This window comes from Pyricularia grisea (assembly GCF_004355905.1).
Source record: "Pyricularia grisea strain NI907 chromosome Unknown Pyricularia_grisea_NI907_Scaffold_1, whole genome shotgun sequence".
Classification (NCBI taxonomy): Eukaryota; Fungi; Ascomycota; class Sordariomycetes; order Magnaporthales; family Pyriculariaceae; genus Pyricularia; species Pyricularia grisea.
Genome location: NW_022156716.1, coordinates 1,347,393 through 1,366,103, shown reverse-complemented (window position 1 = coordinate 1,366,103; position 18,711 = coordinate 1,347,393). Strand labels below are relative to the sequence as shown.

Below are 18,711 nucleotides of genomic sequence, written 5' to 3'. Positions count from 1 at the left end.
ACCACGATAGATCACGGGCAAAATAACCAAAAAGGGAAATTAGCTGTATAAAATTGTATTCTCGACGTTCGTTTGGTACCTAGTTTAGCAGCAAAGAGGCTTGGAGTGATAATTGACAGCTCGTTCTCGCCCGCACTCGCAACGTTTTCCACTGAGCAAATCATAAAAAAAGTAGCTAGTCCTGATACCGCCGGCCTATCAGACCAGTTCCCCAGGTAGTCTATCTCTATCACGTTCTGAAACAGCAGCAGATTCTATCGCAAATGCACATTTGCCAAGTCGAGTAAAAAGCTTGGTCCTGCGCTGATCGCAGCACCGGACCAGCAGGGTGTCACACAAGATGACTCACAGTGGGAGACTTTGGTACCAATAGGTAAATTAAAGAACAAGATGGGTGTACACGCAGCTCCTCATAAAGCCCCCACCCGCGGAGACATAACCGAGATCGTGAGTAGATTGCCGGGCTTGCCCGTCACATGGGATTGGTCCAATCATCAAATCGAGTTGACTCGATTCGTCGGGGTCACTCCGGGATATAGTCGGCCAGGGCTGAAAAGGGCGGGTGAGCGATTTTTTTTCTCTTCTCTTTCTTTTGAACTATGACTGCATCTGCAGATAGGGAACATATGGTCGAGAGGGAAGAGTCCTGATTGGGATGCTGCATCCGAACCGACTCCGCCACCTCAGATATTAGTCCCAGGGAATGCGCCAGCCTTGCTCAAAACGACGATGCCCCGTTCTCGGTGAATGTATCCCTTCATAAGTCCCTGCGCAGTCATAAATGAGTCAGCCGTTACTCATGAGAGCACATGCACAATATGAGATTATCTTGGCAGTGACTTCAAGGAGGGGGACAAAGTAACAACAACAGAATAATACATACCTTGTAAATCATATTGGCCAAAAGACACTCTACCTCGTCCGAGTCCAGGCTCTGCTGGCTGTTCATGCTGATAGCGGCCGCGAACTCGGCCACGGGGATCCTCGTGCGCCGCAGCGGGGGAGCGCCATCCTTGGACTCCTCAAAGCCGCCGGCAAGGAAAACCTTGCGGAGCAGGTTGCGCAGGGCAATATCGCGACCGCGCTCGAGGGTGAGGTAGATGCGGCGCTTGACAAAGTCCTCCTCGCCAGCCTGGAGGGCCAGGTCGAAGGCGTGCAGCTCGCCCTTCTTGATGCAGCGGGAGAGGGGCAGGAAGAGTCGCTGGAGGGAAGGGTAAGGTTCGAGAAGTGCCGGGCTCGGGAGGGTTTGTGCTGTGAGGAGGCGACATGGGATGAGGTAGGTGAGGATCAGTCTGTCAGGGTGATGGATTAGCACTTGGGGCTGTAGACTTTGTGGGGGGTGGACACGTACTGTTTGTTTTTGTGGGCATCCTTATGACAGAACTTGTATGCTTGCAACAAACTTTTTTCTGCCTGTATGTATTGTTAGCATAGGGAACTGTAGATTTAGAATTATCGAGGCAAAGAAGCCGTGTTCCGCGTACCTCGGGGTAATTCTCGTCAAGAAATGCAAGAATTCCTTCGTAATACCTAAAGGTGACCTGCTGAGACTTGGGGAATTGGTCCAATCCAGGCATATCCCCCTTGTAAGCATTGAGGGCCTTGAGGATGTTCCTCGAAAGACTGGCCGAGTTCAAACGAAAGTAAGTCTTGAAGAGGAGGTTGATGATAAAGTAGATGCCCCACTTTCTAGAATCCTCAAGGGGGGCACGATCACTGAGGCAAAGGGTGAAGATGCGGTTCAGCTGTCGTGCGCAGTCCTCGAGAATCTTGTGCTTCTCGCTGTCGGTATCAAAGTCGTCCTCAAAGGTGGCGCTGTTGGGACCACCCGAAGTCTTGTTCCGCTCCTCGTCCGCCTTGATTGCAAACACGCGCAGATGCCTACCGGTCACGTACAGGCACGGTATTGTCCAGGCCTCGAAGCTGTGGTTGGTGTAGCCGCGGATGACCATGGACGTCAACTCCTTCCAGGACTCATACACCGAGTTCCAGGTCGCCCTGGGTGGCGCCCCGGTGGTGCCGTGCACGCCGAGGATCTCGCCTATGGCCTTCCAAAAGGCTATGTAAACCTCCAACCAGCCCTCGGTCTCGTCGCGCGGTAGGTTTGTGCGCTTACGAATGTGTGTCCTGACAGTGTTCTTAACATCCTGCGAGGTGACACTTCGCCAGATGGAATGTAGCCTGTCGAGGTCCTCATTCGACTCTCCGGGCAGCAGTGTTTTTGACAGGAGGGGCCCGTTCCCCTCGCTGACTGCCTGGGCAAACTGATCGAAGAGCTTGTCCATAATGAACCTTGTCAAGTCTCAGGTAAGGCGTCGCCTGATTCCTTTTTCAAAAGTTGCCGTTTCTGGTGGCTCTTAAGGTCCGCTTTGCATGAGTTCCGACGATACTTGCTGTTGGAGACACGTGATTGGAAAGGCTACCTTGCTTCCAAGTTGTGCCTCTACTCTAGAACTAGCAGGTGTCTGGATTCAGGTTTAACCAGAGTTCAATTGACAAGACCAGAGAATAAAAAGGCTTGGCAGTGATTATGGCGGCCAGTACTGGATTTTTTTTTATCTAGAACTAGGGTGAGGCGACTGTCTTGGGCGGGCCGACAGCAACCGTAATTGACAGTGATTGCTTGATGTGCTACATGGAGAGAACTCTGGATGAACCAAGGCAAGAAATTCTTGATCAAAACTTGCTTCAACCCACTTCCAATCCAGTCAGCATTTCTCGGTGTTGCGCCCTCGCACTTACATTGGAAAGAAATTTGGAAAACAAAATCATCTCGATTACTATAGAAAAAAAAAAATCCCCAGCGAAAATATCAGTTCCAGATGGCTGAAGAGCAAGCAACAATAACCGGTGTGCAGGGTAGTGGATGACTATCAATGGATGCCAAAACTACAAAAGAATCAATAATGTTCCTAGACTTTGTGACATATGCTCCCAGCCGTACTTGTGGCTGCCTTGAGTCTCTATTTTTGCGACCAGGTTGGCCTGCCGATATGGCCTCAATAGCATGATGAGCTTTGTGATCAATTAAAATCACGACAGTGGCTTGCTGTACCTTGACTACGTGTACTACAAGCATGTTAGATTTGTCACTTACCCTGCATTCACTTTTGCACCATACCCGAGTCGAGGTGGGGCCAAACAACTCTACCCCACATGATTAGTTAAGCCCACAACTCAGTATCGAGAGTTGCGGCCAAAAATCATCTCGCAGCTGCACTTTTCCATCTCCAAAATTTGACGAGCGTTTTAAGCACAACGGACCGACCAAGAACAAATCCGCAAAGTGAGTAGACAGGCTACTTTAAGTCTTTTGATAGCAATTTTACTGACATTTACGTCCAGATGGGTAAGCAATTCATCTTTCTTTTGATTCTACGCCCACATGTGTAGCAATATCGATTTGCAGTCCCCAGCCGAAATTCGCAACCGCCACCACAGAAAGACGCTCCGGAACGAAACTCTACGAACTTGCCAGTGACTCTCCAATCTCAGACTTGGACTTGAGAAGAGAGAGAATTGGCAGTGCATACGACGGGCACAAAGCGAGGCCGAAACGACGACACCACACCAGCCCCTCCAACCTTACGATACTACAGAATCTGTTAATCAAAACGACTTGGGCACTGGGGACTCGAAAGACTATTGCCGACAGAATTGGGCCCAGATGAGATACTATGGATGTTTGAGAATGGCGCAGGTTACTGACTGGGCTTGTAGGTCGCCTTCAGGAATACCAGGTCATCGGTAGGCATTTGCCTACCGAGTCGAACCCGACTCCCAGCCTTTATCGCATGCGCATCTTCGCCCCCAACGAGGTTGTTGCCAAGTCGCGGTACTGGTACTTCTTGCGCGGTCTCAAGAAGGTCAAGAAGGCCACTGGTGAGATTGTTGCCGTCAACAAGGTATGTCATTTCTCCTACCGGATCAGCTAGCCCCTGGTGTGGACTTGGAATTTGAGATCTTGTACTAACTACCTAAACAGATCCACGAGAAGCACCCCCTGAAGGTCAAGAACTTTGGTATCTGGATCCGCTACAACTCCAGGTCCGGCACGCACAACATGTACAAGGAGTACCGTGAGCTGTCCAGGACTGCCGCTGTTGAGGCTATGTACCAGGACATGGCTGCCCGCCACCGTGCCCGTTTCGCCTCGATCCACGTACGTTTTGAGCTCTAGGCCCGGGAATTTCTCCCAGAGTATCCAAGAGGTGCAAAATTACTAACATGCGCCTTCTAGATCCTCCGTGTCGTCGAGCTTGAGAAGACCGATGACATCAAGCGCCCTTACATCAAGCAGCTCACCAGCAAGGGCCTTACCTTCCCCCTCCCCCACCGCGTCCCCAAGATCAACAACAAGAAGATCTTCAGCGCGAGGCGCCCGTCGACTTTCGCTTGAGCGGTTGGGTGATTGCCAGGGTTTGGAGTGTTTTGCGGGTGTTCTTTACGGGTCCACGGTCATGGTCGGTTCTCAGCATTTGCTCTTTAGGACGGGCAGCAATGAACGAAGAATAAACTTCAGCATGGTCTTTCTTCCTAGTCGGACGGCGCCCCTGGGATTAAATCAGTGGGAAGCCGGTCCGCATTTCAGTGATTTGGAGTTTCTCTGGGACAGGAGCCATGGATTCAAAAAAAAAGTGCCAAATTTCATCTTGTGCCACTGGGTTGTTGCGGTGCTTAGGTTGCTCTTAGCTACCTTACCTACCTAACTTGACTTGTGGTGCAGCAAGGAAAGATGAGACTATGTTCGGTACGGAAACGAGGAGCAAGTTATAATGACTACTTCTTTGAAATCAATGATAAACGACACGATCCACTGTGGCAGCCGAGGTTTACCATATTGATTTCCATTTGATTACTGATGATTTGTGACTCATAGACTATGAGAACTGGATTGACTGGGAGACATGAATCAAGCTATATTAGAAATGCCTTCTTTGCGACCAATCTGCTCAGCTGCTGTCCTCATACGACAACGGCTCCCCCATTGGATAAAGACCCAGCTAGCCCGCACGCATTTGAAAGACTAGCTTTAGGGACACGCACCCGATCATTAACAAGTGAGGAAAACGCGTGTAACAAATACCTATCGTACATTGATATTTCTAGCCATGGCTGAAAAATCCAAAGCTCAAGATGACGGCTTCGTCACGGTGAAGACCTGGCTCCCGACGCTCCCATTTCCGCGCAACGAAGACAGGGAGGAGATCGTCACGGAGAGGCTCATCATTAGGCCATGGAAGCTGGATGATGTGCCTGCAGTTCACGTCATTCGCACACAGCCCGAGGTTATGATGTGGACGTCGCAAGCAAGACCAGATGTAAACCTGGCCGAGACGGAGGCAAAGGTCAAGCTGTTCACGGCGCCCAACGACGTCGCGAATTTCAACTTTGTGATCTGCGACAAGGCGACGGGCGAGATGATAGGGTTGGGAGGCAACCATCTCCGTGAGTCACATGTAGGGTACGTTTTGTTTCTATTTTTTATTTATTTTTTTTTATCCTCCTCTCGTATTTGCTCTCCCCTCTCAAGCTCCCTCCCGCAGCAAGTCACATGTGTTATACTGTGCCAAGCCTTTTGTGAAGAGGAGGAGGAGGTACTGCTGATGTGTTGCTGACTTTAAAACAATAATGCTGCAAACTCAGCTGGCCCGAGCTCGGCTACATTCTGCGAAAAGAATATTGGGGCCGAGGGCTCGCGACCGAATTTCTCCGGGGTTTCCTCGAGGCGTATCGCAAGCTGCCTCGGTCGCAAGTAGAGTTGCGAGTGGCGGCGACGTCAATCGTGCCATCTCTGATCGATGGCGAGATGGCCGACGAGTTGCTGATAGCACAGGTCGAGCCCTCCAACGTCCGTTCCCACGGTGTCATGAAGAAGGTTGGCTTCGAGTACTTTACAGAAATTACCGAATACGATGCACATAACCCGTCAAAGCCAGTGACGTTGGCGGTTTATCGATATCTTCCCGCTAGGGCAGAAGAGTCTCGTTGAAAAACAAAAACGACATACTGTACAGAAATGTAGCAAATTGGCTAGACTAGATAGTGCTAATTTTAGCCTTGGCCAAAGTACCTTTTCTTGGCTTGCTTGGATACATCAGAAGAAGAAGAAGAAGAAGAAGAAGAAGAAGAAGAAGAAGAAGAAGAAGAAGAAGAAGAAGAAGAAGAAGAAAGATCTAAGGCCGGTGGGCTGTGCTGTGGGGTTGAGGTTATTGGTGTTGGGTTCGGTCAGACGGAATAGTCAGACAAAATGCGCAAGTGGCTGCTGTGGTCGGTCAAACTTTAGGGTCAGGCATAACGACGGGAATTGGATTGTGGAAACGGCGACAGTAAGTCTGGATACTTTTTCATATATAAAGAAACCAACGTTATGCTGCCTTCTTAATGCAATGATCGACAAAAACCGCTAATCCACAGTAGGAACTACTATTAAGTACTACCTATGTAGTAGCCATTTTAAGTTCCGCAGCGTAGAATTAGTGGTGCACCGCAATTCATCGTCACAACTTACGAAGTATTTCAGAGGGAGCTTCTTTCCTTGGAATACAGTAATCAGATGTGCTGCGGCTTGGACCCCGGCACTCTATGAAGGAGGGTCATGTTCGGTCACACTCTTGGACTTGAAGCCCCGCGGCAGGGTTTGGGGCTGGATTTTTAGGCTGCTGACAGGCAACTAAGACAGGGGCCCTGCTGCCTTGCCAAACCGGGATCCCCACTTCAATCCAGTTTGGGCAGCTTCCAGGTCTTTTTGAGGTTGCTGCCCCGGTTGAGATACTACGTATATGCTGCCTTGGTCGAACCTCTTCGATGAGAAAAGAGACACAAACAAATCAAAGTAACCAAATAAAAGACAACTTTAACCACGGTTACCAGCCCCGATTGAATGTTTTCCGTGCGACTGTTACTTTCCGAAGCTGTCGTGTATATAATTGCATCACTAAACACGCAATCACCGATGTCACAAAGAAGGACGGGAAACAGTACATCATCTCTGGCCCAGACGAAGCCGCAGTAAACCGGCAATCAACAAACGCCAACAGCCCCTCAGCCAACAACCCCCCTCCCCGGCAGCCAGCGACGAGGCGGCTTTTGCGGGATATGCAGCGCCAGCATATGCCACCCGCGGCCGACACGAAGACGACGACAACTCGACGACAATAACAAAGTCAAAAAATGGCGACGCCGACGCCGGATCCAAAAACCTACTATGGCTACCTCTTCGATGCGAACAAGGGACCCACACCAGTGCTTGATGCCTTATTGAGGGCTATCGCGCAGCACATTGTATGTTATTGTTTTGTTTTCGGTTCGGCATCACTGTCCCGGGATGATGCTAACCGACAACGTGGAAACTTCAGATGGATGAAATCGGTGACCAGACAACAAGTGCACTCGTCCCAGACAAACTGGCCGCCTTCTTCAAAACAGTTGGGGGCAACCTGGATGGTGTGTTTCCCACCGGCTTTGCATTTGGCTGATCTCAACTTGTAGCTCTTTGCGCTAACAACACATTGTTGAAGCTTTCCTCACCAAATCCTACCGATCCGTTTCGTACGTATGGCAAGTGCTTGGCTGCCAACATACCCTCCAACCGACCGAAGATGACTACAGCGCCCCATCGGTGCCAGCCCTTACACCCAAGGGCTTCGTACGCTGGATGAGCATAAACATCTTGCTTGATCCCCAGGAGTACTACAGCTACATCCAGTACTGTTTGCAAAATTGGGCACTCAAACACCCAAAAACAGGCGAGCCTTTTCCGACAGAGCTGCCTCGGGAAGCCCTCCCCATGGACACGGACAAGGATGTCGGTGACTGGCATGAGAAGTGCGCCGAGACGTTGCGCCGGGAAGCAACTCCAAAGGAGGACGTGTCGTCAACTTTCCCGGATCCAAGAGTGAAGGAGGCCTACTCCCACGTTCGAGGAGGTGCTGTCCCTGTCTTCACCTCAAAGACCAGGATGGCGTCTCCTCGCGCCAGGCCAGCTCGTCCAGTGCATTTCAGTCATGTTCCGCCTGGCAGGGGGGCAAATGTGGCACCCTCTCCGGAGCGTGGCCCTCGTAAGCCGATGTCGCCAGAGGAAGAGCGCAGGCGTAGCTTTTCCGACTACGCCGGTCCACCCAGCGAGCAACCACCACAGGCGCACTCTCGTTCATCCGAGCATCTGCGTGCGCCCCGTCCCATGCCTACTCGTCGACACAGTCAACCGAGGCACTATTCGTCTCCCAGCGACTCGGAGGGACCGCGGAGCCCACCGCGACACAGTCCAAAGAAGCGGAGTCATACTCGCTCGAGCTCATCGAACGAGCCCGTTATAGTCCCAGTGCGGCGTGTCAACACGGCTCAAACGCTTCCAAACAAGATGCGCACTGCCAGCCCCGGGGAACCCGTCTCACCTGGAGGGAACGTTAAAGCCGATAGTCATGACGAGCGGCGCTCTCGCCGGCGCGATGATCGCGCTGAAGAGCCACGCCGAACGGGATTCTTACCGTTCGGGATCCAAGAAAAAGTGTCTTCGCTTCTACATGGCCAGCGTGGATCCAACGAAAGCCTACGCAGTTCTGCACGCTCTCACAATCGGCATGGGCGCGAAAACCCGTCCGGGTCCAAGCTCAATCGAGCCTGGGTTCATGACGACGATTACGACAGCTATCCCGATTCTGACGGCAGCCGTGAAAGGAATCGAAGACGGCGCAAGGAACGAGACCGGGACCGGGATCGCGACAGAGACCGCGACAGAGCGGACCGGGATCATCACCGCGAGAGGGATCGCGACAGAGATCGGGACAGAGAAAAGGGCAGGGACGATGAGAGGGAGCGAAGGGTGCCCAGAGACAGAGATCGCGACAGGGATAGAGAACGGGACCGTGAAAGGGACAGAGACAGGGAGAGAGATCGCGATCGCGATCTTGAGAGATATGGAGACCGGCCCAGGTACACACACCGACCCGACGCGCAGCGGCGCACCAGCAGCCATGCTGACGTGGACAGATGGCGTGGTGTCGATCTGGAAGATTTTAACTTCCGCGAGCAGCGGGAGGAGCAGCTTAGAGAACGCGATAGGGACAGGGATAGTCCACGAGACAGGGATAGTCCACGGGACAGGGACAGTCCACGAGAGGAACGCAGGCGCGTGCCGAGCCCGGCCGTACAAGTCACGGGGGTTGGCGGGCGGAAGTATGCCGATCCGCCTTGGTCGCCCTGAGGTGATTTGAATTTATGATTGGGTTTTCTACGTTACCTTCTTCTTTTGTTAATAATCCCTTTCCGAAGACCAGGAACAGGGGTCTGAGGCTGTATGTTTGTCGTTAAGACACCTCATTTAGACACAATATTTTTTTTATGATAACCGGCTCCAAATCAAATGGAAGAATTAAAGAGAATAGTGTTTTTTTTTATTTTATTCTCCACATCCAGTTCCCATACCATATTGACTTTGTACTAATATATTCTAGACCAGAAAATAGGCTATCGAATCAATGAGTTAAAAGTGCCATATGATCGCTAGCTTGGATCTGGAAGGTTTGCCATGGTGAACTCAATCCATTCCCAGCTCCCCGCTCTGTACGCCTTTGTTGCTATGTTGATGGTATATAAGTGCGGCGGCAAAAATACATACACTGAGAGCCGTCGCATGATTATTTACAAGTGCTTTGGGAATTGACCGGTTTATTGGGCAAGGTTTTTGCAATGGTGAAAGTGCAGCCCCAATAACGTCATGAAAGAATTACGCCGGGTCAGCCGGCTCCCTTTTTGCAACGTTTCCCCAGGGCAAACGTGCCGTCGGGTGTAAATAAAGGGTTGGTATCTGAGGGCTTATTCGAGGGTTCTAGGCCAGTTGCTGCCAAACCTTGTACTGACATGCGCTACCCTGCCGTAGTCTTACGAAGTTCTCTATACATTCGAACCCCCCGGGCTCATCGGATAACACCTACTAACACTTTTTATCTACTTTTGTATAACCCGGCTTGCCAGTGTTGTATTCCATCAAGCCCATGATAACGGCCATGATGGGATTCAGGAAGCATTTCAGATGCGGAAGATGTGAAATAGCGAGCACCCTGTCGATCCAAGTTGGACACTCACTAGGCTTGGATATATATATGTTATGCTGGCTTCCAATACCACCAGCTACAAAGCATTGCCATGTGGTTTGATTAAAAAATTACTATATGTATATGCCGAGAGGAGGCGTGGTATTGAATTATGAACTTGCGGGGAAAAACACATAAAAACAAAAACAAAAACATTTAAACATTCAAACACAAACTATGCCAACGATAGATAAAAGGCTCTAGGCCTCATACTCTGTAAAACCCAATTCATTTGCGTTTAAAAACACTTTATCTTCACCGGGGACTATATCAGGGATTTTTGGCGTTATGGTAGGGAGAAAGTGCCAGTATGTGTCTGGGCACTTGGATGAATATAGTAGGTACCTAAACAGGATCTGGTCTTTACATGCCAGTGGACAAATTTGGGTTTCGAATGTATAAAGTGAGGAGTTATTGTACACGGAGACCCTTAGTACGCCGTTTCTTTTTTCTTTCTTTTTTTTTTTCTTTGAATACTTTTTCCAAAGTTGGCCTGGAATCATCGAACAAACCTCATTCTACTCTGTAGGTTAACTCTGATGCGACAGACCTGGGAAGTTCCCAGCTCGTGCCTTGTCAACCCCAACACTATATTTACTCTGGGGGAAATCGCTTCACAGGAAACCCTTGCCGGACCAACCTCCAGTTGTCCATGGGACATATACAGGACGTCATCGAACAGAGAGGCTGTGAAAGAAAATCTAAAGGACGACAAAACCGAGAAGAAAAAAAAGAAAGTTATTACTTGAACAAGAAAGAAAAATGGACATGACGCGATACGAAGCTTTCCGGGCTTTTGTATATCAATACGTCCAGTTCCTCCAAAAATAATGGCTCCCATTTCCTACTATAATATTGCATCTTTACACCACACTTAAAACGTCAATAATAATCTTTCTTTTATCATCTCTCGGATACAATCCGCATGAACGAAACAGTAACCGATGCAGCCTATTAAAATCTTTACGTTTATCGCCGGCCTGGCCGTGCCGTTGGTGTCCGCCCTTGGCGCATGCCAAAGATACAGCACATCAGGCAGGGCGACAACGGCCTCCACCTGCAACGTCCCACGTGTTTGTCCAAACGGCAAAGTCCCGACGGGCAGGCCGAGCTATACATTTACTCAAAGCAGACTTGGCATAACGTGCTCAGCTCGCGTAAGTTGACGTTGCAAACAGGAGGGAAGGGAAAAGAAGAAGATGAAGAAAAAAATTTCACAAAACGCCCTTTGGGAGGTGTGTACCGAACTAACCGGTTTTCCTCCTTCACAGTATACATGCTGCTCTCCATAGTAGAAAAGATAAAGGTGGGATATGATTGGTCTGGTTGGCGAGGGCGCGCGAGGATACTGCTATAGCAAACGGACACCATCGATGCATAGGTCACTGGGTTTCGAGATTGGAATATGACCGGCCCTTGGTTCTACAGTAGAAGCTGGACAGATTGAATGCAACAGATAGGTAACAATAGGTGACATACCTGTTTAATTGTTTATTTTACTATGGAGAATGACGCCAATCAAAGTCGAAGTGCCAATGGTATTAACTCAAGCGTTGCTGACCGAACTAGAAAAAAAAAAAAAAAGAAAAAAAGAAAAAAAAATTCTTTAGACATACATTTTCTATACATAAAGTTACAATAATCTACATGCCCTAATATCCAAAAAAAAAAAACTCTAGTACTACATGACTGCCCATTTCATCGTCTTGTTGCTGGCCAAATTCATCATCCCTTGCAAGAACCGTTCAGTGACGAGCTCAGGCTCGTCGACCGCCAATTCTGCCATGGACTTTACGATCTCGTTTGCAGCAGCCTCGGAAATATCAGGGTCTTCCAAGACGGACGGCAGCGAGAGTGGCAGCGAAGGGTGCACCGAGATCTCAGCCCTGTTGGTTCCCGGCTGCGTAAGGTTCCGGATGCTGGTGTACATTACGTTTTCATCTTGAATGTGAAAGTCGACCCGGCGGTGTAGTTCCGCGTCGGCAAAGACGTAATCGATCGCGACTGATTCCGCCTCGATGTCGTCTTCCGAGAGCTCGGCCTTGCCATCACCCATGAGGTATGCAGGCAGCACAAGCCCCTTCACTGACGGGGGAGTGCGGACGACGTTACCCATCAGGTCCAATTTGGAGCGCACGATAAATTCCCGCAGGGGCCCCATGTTTGGCATGCTGTGGAGGTCCGCGCCACGGAGCATGGAAACCTGACGCTGAGTGATACGCGCGTCGACTGGCATCGAAGGGAGTAGAATGTCAGCATGGTGGGTGTCGTGGATCGCAAAGAGCGTTGCTCTCTGCAAGCCGGCGACTATGTACTGTTGAGTGAGAAGCCGAAGCTCCAATGTCGGGGGTTTATGCGTCTCTGTTGATGGATCTGAGGGTGAAGGGACGAAGCGGATGACTAGATATGTCGGGAGAGGGCCAGCGGGCTGAGGCTCTCCCATGCCACTGTGAAGCAGAGGGGGTGTGGTAGGAAAGAGCATGCGTGGGGACGTCCACTCAGGAGTCGCTGGAATGCGTGTGCCGGCGGCTAGGACATCTCCGTACCCGTGCATCAAGTGGCCGAAGGTGGCTTGTGTGGCAGTGCGAGCCTTGGACCAGCGTCCATGAGGAAATACCCCCTTAAACGATACATGTCGGTCTTGGAAGAAACGGAAGTGCTCCCGAAATCTGCTATCGACTGGCCACTTGAGCAATGATGGTGCAGCTTTGAGAAGAGACTCCTCGACGACTGCCGCGTCCGAACCCACTTTCGATTGGGGACGCTGTAGCCTTGCCCATGAGCCCCTCTGAAAGTTCCAAGGCGGGCTGGTAGGGCGAATGCCGTGATCGACAATCAAACTTCCGGTTTCCTTGCCGGCGTCCACCGTGGGAAAGACGGTGGTGGAGCTTGATATACCAGTAGGGTCATAAGCCGTCAGCAAAAGGCGGTATACCTTTTCGGCCGTATTCTCAAGATTTACTAACTCGCCCGCAGTAGCTCTGTTCTTGTGGATCCATGATACAACGATTTCCCTTTTCTCCTCGTCAAACTCAATATGTGAGTTTGTCAGTCCCGCAAGTTGATCCAGAGCCCTCTTTCTAGGCGTTTCTGCTGTGATGGAGTCCAGTTGTATCCTCTCGGTCACGGCCCAGCTGAGGAGTTCGTCAATGTCGGCAAGAATTGTCTCTGCCACTGCCTTGGGAGCAAATATGCGCATCGTGCGATCGGAGCGCCTCAGCTCTACGCGCCCACCTACTTTTTTGAGGTAGATGCGGGATATGGACTGCAGCCACCGCCTTGTTCCGACCAGGAGCAACGAAAACTCGGGATTCCTGATCTGCACGTCAAGGTGTCCCATGCCGGCGACCAGTTCCCGTACAGAAAGACCCCAACAGTCCTGCATCAGCCGTAGGACCAGTGCCTCCTTGAGAGGCATTGGTCGCCCTGCACCCGGGTATAGGGTCGGGGTCCCTCTTGCCCTCGTAAGGGTGTTTTCCGAGGTCCATGGTTTCCTATCCTCAATCCAAGGGGCTTTCTTGCCACTAGGAAGGTCCTTGAGACCCCTTTTGACCGGATTTTCAGCGACATACCTACCCAACTGCTTGTTGGTGAAGCCGGTGACCAAAGTCTCTGTCAGCTGATCGAATTCGCGCTGTGGAATGAGGGTGTCGCCGGTGGGTCGCAGATCGGCAATGTAGGCCTGAATCTCGTCTGGTGTGGGATCTTGGGAACGGTTCTGGTCCAAACCCTCCCAAGCTTTGTTTTGGACTGGCGATGTAGACGCTTCTCCATTGCCAACAGAACCCCCCTGTTCTTCTGCCTCGCCCTCTGTGGGTTTATCTTTGACCTTTAGCTTGCTTTTCCTGGATGTAGACCTTTTTGACTTGGCCTGATCATCCTTGTCTTTGAGTAGCTGGCGGTCACCCAAATCTTTCATGATCAAAGCGTCTGCAGGCTTTCCCAAGATCCCAACGGTCAGATCCTGCGACACTGGCACGATCCTGCTCCCTCCGCGCCAGTAGACACGCTTGCGGAGGCCCTTGCCGCTGGCATCACGAAAAACACGCCTGGCAGTGGATGGGTTTTTGCTCGGACGGCCGTCTGGCTTCGCTTCTGCGTCGACGGATTTTTCAGGAGCCGCATCTTTGGAACTGGCATCAGTGCCGTTGTGACGTATCTGGCTTCGATTTACGCTCCTGTGGGCGACAGGGTGGGCATCGGCAAAGGCGGTCGTCGGGGCATTGTAAGGAAGTCGTCGGACTTGACATCTGAGGCAGACGAAGTTACCGACCGCAGCCCTGGATCTGATCATGAAGGATAGTGGCGGACTGACGGCATTACTGTATTTGTTTTCGTTTTAGCTTTAACGAATTTGAGTGTATCGGGAGCGAGTCCTTGCAACTTATTTTTTTTTTTATGAGAATTGCAATTTGATCATCGTCTGAGCTCGATCGCAAATGCTGTTTTTTTTTTTTTGACCCATACAATCCATGCACCCCTGGCGGGCGGCATGGGTCGCTTGCAACCAGAAAAGGCAAGCCCGACAGGGTCCAGGGCCTAAAAAAGAAGATCATTAAAGATCAACCCCACGTCGCGTGTTTGTGTCGCGTCGAATTATCAGAACATGATAAATTGTCACTCACCAGCAAAAGAACAACCTGCCGATGCAAGCGTATTTATTGATCTTGGTTTAAAGGATACACTGGCTGTGTTGAGACCCACAAATTGATGCTGAATTAATTTTCTATTGTTATAATGCCTACCTTCCCACGTCGGCGGCGACCTGTAAGTGTTCAATGCACAACATCTATGATAAGATAATTCAGGAACCACGAATGATTCTCACACCTCACTAGGCCGACGAAGAAGTTGACGATCAAGATGATCGTCCCACGCAGCGCCGGCGTCGCGCGGGGGATGAGGATAGCGAAGGTGCAAGTGAGGAGGCCAACGGGGTCGAGGGCGATGGATCCATTGAGTCGCAGTTGATAAAGAAGCTCGTCAGATATGCTCTCGCCTGCGAATATTCTAGGACCCCGATACGCAGGGAAGGTATCAGAGATAAGGGTAAGAGACGCTACTAGCTCCTTGCCACGCGCGCAGAGCTGACACTCAAGTATCAGTCTTGGGAGCACACGGGAGGTCATTTAGGAACGTATTTGAGGGTGCACAGAAGCAGCTTCGCGCAGTATTTGGCATGGAGATGGTCGAGTTGCCTGTCAGAGACAAGACGACTTTGTCCGTGGAGGAACAGAGGAGAGGTGAGTGTTTGCAATGAAAACCGGAGCCATATTTACACGGTTGCTGTTGAGATAATGGTTGACTGACCTCGCCGCAGCTGCCAAATCCCAGTCCAAGGGCACAACATCCTCCAACACATACATCCTTGTAACAACACTACCGGAGGATTACAGGACGGCAGCCATAGTCGCGCCGTCTAGGGTTCCAACCGCTGAGAAGGAAGCCGCCTATGTTGGGCTCTACTCCATGATTGTTACCATAATTCAGCTCAACCGCGGGGAGTTGAGCGACCCAAAGCTCAAACGGTATCTTCAGAGATTGAATGCCGAGACCAACACGCCAGTTGAAAAGACCGATTTGCTCCTCCAGAGGCTTATCAGGCAAAATTACATTGTCAAAACGGTGGAGCGCAACCCTCAAAATGACGACGATGCTATCACGTGGCGTGTCGGTCCGCGCGCCAAGCAGGAGTTGACTGACGAGTCCATGGCCAGTATTGTGAGGGATGTGTATGGCGAGGCTTATGACCAGGAACTCGAGGCGAAACTGCAAGCCAGCTTTAAAATTCGGGATCGGAAACCTGTCAATGGTATAATAGAACGAGAGCAGGGTGAAGACGTAGATGCGGATGCGGATGAGGATGAGGAGGGCGCAGAGCAGGAGGATTGAGCGAGAAACTATGGCTTGGACAGGCCTCGAGCCTCTTTGTGATACCCATTTCATTAGACGGCTAGACCAATGGTACAGCGGCATCTAGCTTCAGCACCTTACAATTGGCATTCCAGCCTCTCGTTCCCTCTTCCAACCTTGGGCTTACTCTCGAAGCCGCATGGATTGTTCCGATACAGTGATATCCGCAAGAGGCACATGTAGCCCTGTTTCGGTATATTGACCTGCGTTGGCCTGCCGGTGCTAGTTATCTGCAATATTCTTCCGTGTCGGTCATGAGCACGCCCGCATAGTGCTCTCAACTAACTTGCTGCGCCCCGATTTCGTCTCCTTCCCTTGCAGGAGGCGGTCCACAAGGTTGAATCATTTTCTTTCAAAGTGTTACATCGTCAGCCAAGGAGTTTGTTTTTTTTCGATGCGTTTTGCTATTCATTGACAAAGACTCACCCGAATCATCTGCGCCCGAGTCTTGGCCACCGGTTCGTTTTCAGCCAGCGAAATGTAGGCCACCAATGGCGGGTGGCCGGCGATGCTCGAATATGTGTCGCGCTGGATGTTGGTCTTCCACTCCCAGCTCGTGGTGTCTGGGTGGCCGGTGCCGATATACTTGGCTTGCAGCCGTTCCAGCTCTTGCTGTGAGCGCAGTTTGTCCGCCTAGAAACAAGTTTTACATGTCAGAACGGTACTGCGCAAACGTATAGGAAGGCGGCGGTTAGTTCACTTACCATATTGAATTTTGATGTGTAGACTTACGGTCTGCTGGCGGCGGGGAGATGAATCCCGGGCAAAGTCAAGATTGAGTCTCGTCGCAATCGTGCGGTTACAACTATCGGTTTAGTGACAAGGGTGAGTGGATTCGAATATTTGCGGGCCTAAACGAAAGCAGCATGCAGGGGATACAGGTACTGCAGCTAGGTGGAGCTCAGGCGCTGGCGCGCCAAACTTGAGCTTGACATGGAGCAACCCAGCTAATTCAAGCACCATCGTCTGATTACAACAGCAAGCTTTGCGACCCAATTCCTGGAACAACCATCCCCTCACCATCAATAACGAAACTCTGGTTTAAAAAAAAAAAAAAAAAAAAAAAAATTCAAACCCAGAAATACTCTGGCGAAATTGCTTTTACTGCTATGACGGAGGTATGGGAGGCCGTCGCGGCCACCCGGCATCACAAAAAGCTCTCGGTAGATGAAGCAGCCGCCCTCAAGGATTCGTGCTCCAAAACCCATCAACACCAACACATAGCACAATGCGCCGAGTGCTGCGGTCGCCTGCTCGATCAGGTCGCGACGCGCTACACAAAGTCCCCCGACCTGGCCTGGCTCACGGCGCAGCGGAACTTACCCGATGACCTCGAGAAGCTGTTTGCGCGGGCCAGGCAGAACCCGCGCGAGCTCGACGCCGTCGAGAGGCGACTCAACGACGCGAAGCGCGACTGGGCCCGCGGGCGGATACAGACCTCCAAGGTCATCCGGCGGCTCGTCGGCGAGGCGGGGCAGACGCAGCTGCTGGAGAAGCTGCAGGACGAGAGCATCTCGCTCGAGGCGGCGCTCGGCGAGATCGGCAACGTCCTGAGCGGGCGCGCCTCCTCCACCCCGGCTCGGGATCTCGACGTCGCGCTGGAGAAGCTCATCGCGGCGCAGAGCAATCCTCTGGAGCGGCAAGAGGTGTATAGAGAGGTGCTCAACGCCACCACCGAGGGACCTCTGGACGGCTTCATGGATCAGATGCTGGACAGGTTGGCGGCGAGCAAGGCATCCAAGGAGGTCAAGGACAAGCACCTCCGCAGGCTGGATGAGCTCCGTCGGGCGCAGACGGCACATTTAAAATCCAAGAAGAAAAAGAAAACCAAGAACCGGAAGCCGGAGGAGGAGGAGGAGGAGGAGAAGCCGCTGTCTCTCGATGTACCACCCTGTACCGCGTGCGCGACGCTGCCGGACCCCAAGTCCTTCATCTCTTGCACTCTGTGTCTGGTGCGATCGAATGCGTGCGGTCAGGGGCCGCCTGCAGTCTTCTGCACAGATGCGTGCTACGAAGTGGGATTTGTAAGTATTACTTTCCCTTTTCATGTTTTTCCATCCATATTCGGATGCTTGCCCCTGTTTGTTCGAATCTACATGTACTGACCCAGCAACCACAGGATGACCACGTCAACGAGGCGCACATTTGCTCTTCCGGAGACGACTGCATACAGCTACGCAGGGGGGAAGACGAAGACATGTCTGGGGTCGAAACGCAGATCGTCCTCTGCAGCGACTGCCTCGGACCAACCAAGGTTTTGACCAGCTACTGCTCCGAGACTTGCGCCGAGATGAATTTTGATCGCCACCAAAACGCCATGCACAAGCACGAATCACCAGGCCAGGACGGGGCTGCTGCGCCCAAGAAGCAGTCGAGAAATATAGAGGATCATGTGGTACCGTTGAATCAAGTATTGGCAGACATGGAGCAGAGAAATGGGATCACGATGAAGGCGATGAGCTAGGAAGAGAGATTGGGCGGGGTTGCGATCCGACCTAAGACTAGACGCGCCCGACGTAGTCCCCGCTCTCGACCTCACCTTACGGGTTGGACTGGATTGTTGTATATAGTATTTGCGCCAGGCGAAAAGATACCCTTGAAATCAATCACTTTGAGCCCTACTCTAGGAACTAAATCGCTTAATGTGAATCTTACTGTTAGAAAAAAAAAAAAGAAGCAAAACTAATATCTACGTTGTCTGTGA

The 18,711-nt window shown here is 51.2% G+C and overlaps 8 protein-coding genes across 8 annotated transcripts; 6 read left to right on the top strand and 2 right to left on the bottom strand.

Annotated features, from left to right (window-relative positions):
- Positions 1 to 683: 683 nt before the first annotated feature.
- On the bottom strand, positions 684 to 2,285 carry PgNI_00346 (uncharacterized protein; the record flags this gene model as incomplete). Its single annotated transcript, XM_031120427.1, has 4 exons — positions 684 to 767; positions 884 to 1,292; positions 1,352 to 1,413; positions 1,485 to 2,285. The coding sequence occupies 4 exons, from the start codon at positions 2,283 to 2,285 to the stop codon at positions 684 to 686; spliced, it is 1,356 nt and encodes a 451-aa protein (XP_030986112.1).
- Positions 2,286 to 3,184: 899 nt separating this feature from the next.
- Positions 3,185 to 4,918, top strand: PgNI_00345 (uncharacterized protein). The gene is made up of 4 exons (XM_031120426.1): positions 3,185 to 3,290; positions 3,721 to 3,905; positions 3,986 to 4,162; positions 4,241 to 4,918. The coding sequence occupies exons 2-4, from the start codon at positions 3,795 to 3,797 to the stop codon at positions 4,397 to 4,399; spliced, it is 447 nt and encodes a 148-aa protein (XP_030986111.1). The 5' UTR covers positions 3,185 to 3,290; positions 3,721 to 3,794; the 3' UTR covers positions 4,400 to 4,918.
- A 193-nt stretch (positions 4,919 to 5,111) lies between these two features.
- PgNI_00344 (uncharacterized protein) lies at positions 5,112 to 6,137 on the top strand (the record flags this gene model as incomplete). The annotated part of the gene is made up of 2 exons (XM_031120425.1): positions 5,112 to 5,440; positions 5,647 to 6,137. 2 exons carry the CDS (start codon positions 5,112 to 5,114, stop codon positions 5,990 to 5,992), a joined length of 675 nt encoding a protein of 224 aa, XP_030986110.1. The 3' UTR covers positions 5,993 to 6,137.
- A 686-nt stretch (positions 6,138 to 6,823) lies between these two features.
- Positions 6,824 to 9,426, top strand: PgNI_00343 (uncharacterized protein). Its single transcript, XM_031120424.1, has 3 exons — positions 6,824 to 7,284; positions 7,359 to 7,446; positions 7,521 to 9,426. The coding sequence occupies exons 1-3, from the start codon at positions 7,174 to 7,176 to the stop codon at positions 9,203 to 9,205; spliced, it is 1,884 nt and encodes a 627-aa protein (XP_030986109.1). The 5' UTR covers positions 6,824 to 7,173; the 3' UTR covers positions 9,206 to 9,426.
- Positions 9,427 to 10,974: 1,548 nt separating this feature from the next.
- PgNI_00342 (uncharacterized protein) lies at positions 10,975 to 11,657 on the top strand. The gene is made up of 2 exons (XM_031120423.1): positions 10,975 to 11,251; positions 11,366 to 11,657. The coding sequence occupies exons 1-2, from the start codon at positions 11,039 to 11,041 to the stop codon at positions 11,384 to 11,386; spliced, it is 234 nt and encodes a 77-aa protein (XP_030986108.1). The 5' UTR covers positions 10,975 to 11,038; the 3' UTR covers positions 11,387 to 11,657.
- A 3,174-nt stretch (positions 11,658 to 14,831) lies between these two features.
- On the top strand, positions 14,832 to 15,986 carry PgNI_00340 (uncharacterized protein; the record flags this gene model as incomplete). Its single annotated transcript, XM_031120422.1, has 4 exons — positions 14,832 to 14,861; positions 14,933 to 15,143; positions 15,200 to 15,337; positions 15,415 to 15,986. The coding sequence occupies 4 exons, from the start codon at positions 14,832 to 14,834 to the stop codon at positions 15,984 to 15,986; spliced, it is 951 nt and encodes a 316-aa protein (XP_030986107.1).
- A 298-nt stretch (positions 15,987 to 16,284) lies between these two features.
- On the bottom strand, positions 16,285 to 16,714 carry PgNI_00339 (uncharacterized protein; the record flags this gene model as incomplete). Its single annotated transcript, XM_031120421.1, has 3 exons — positions 16,285 to 16,356; positions 16,434 to 16,640; positions 16,712 to 16,714. The coding sequence occupies 3 exons, from the start codon at positions 16,712 to 16,714 to the stop codon at positions 16,285 to 16,287; spliced, it is 282 nt and encodes a 93-aa protein (XP_030987133.1).
- A 402-nt stretch (positions 16,715 to 17,116) lies between these two features.
- Positions 17,117 to 18,628, top strand: PgNI_00338 (uncharacterized protein; the record flags this gene model as incomplete). Its single annotated transcript, XM_031120420.1, has 2 exons — positions 17,117 to 18,031; positions 18,127 to 18,628. 2 exons carry the CDS (start codon positions 17,117 to 17,119, stop codon positions 18,469 to 18,471), a joined length of 1,260 nt encoding a protein of 419 aa, XP_030987134.1. The 3' UTR covers positions 18,472 to 18,628.
- Positions 18,629 to 18,711: the final 83 nt, after the last annotated feature.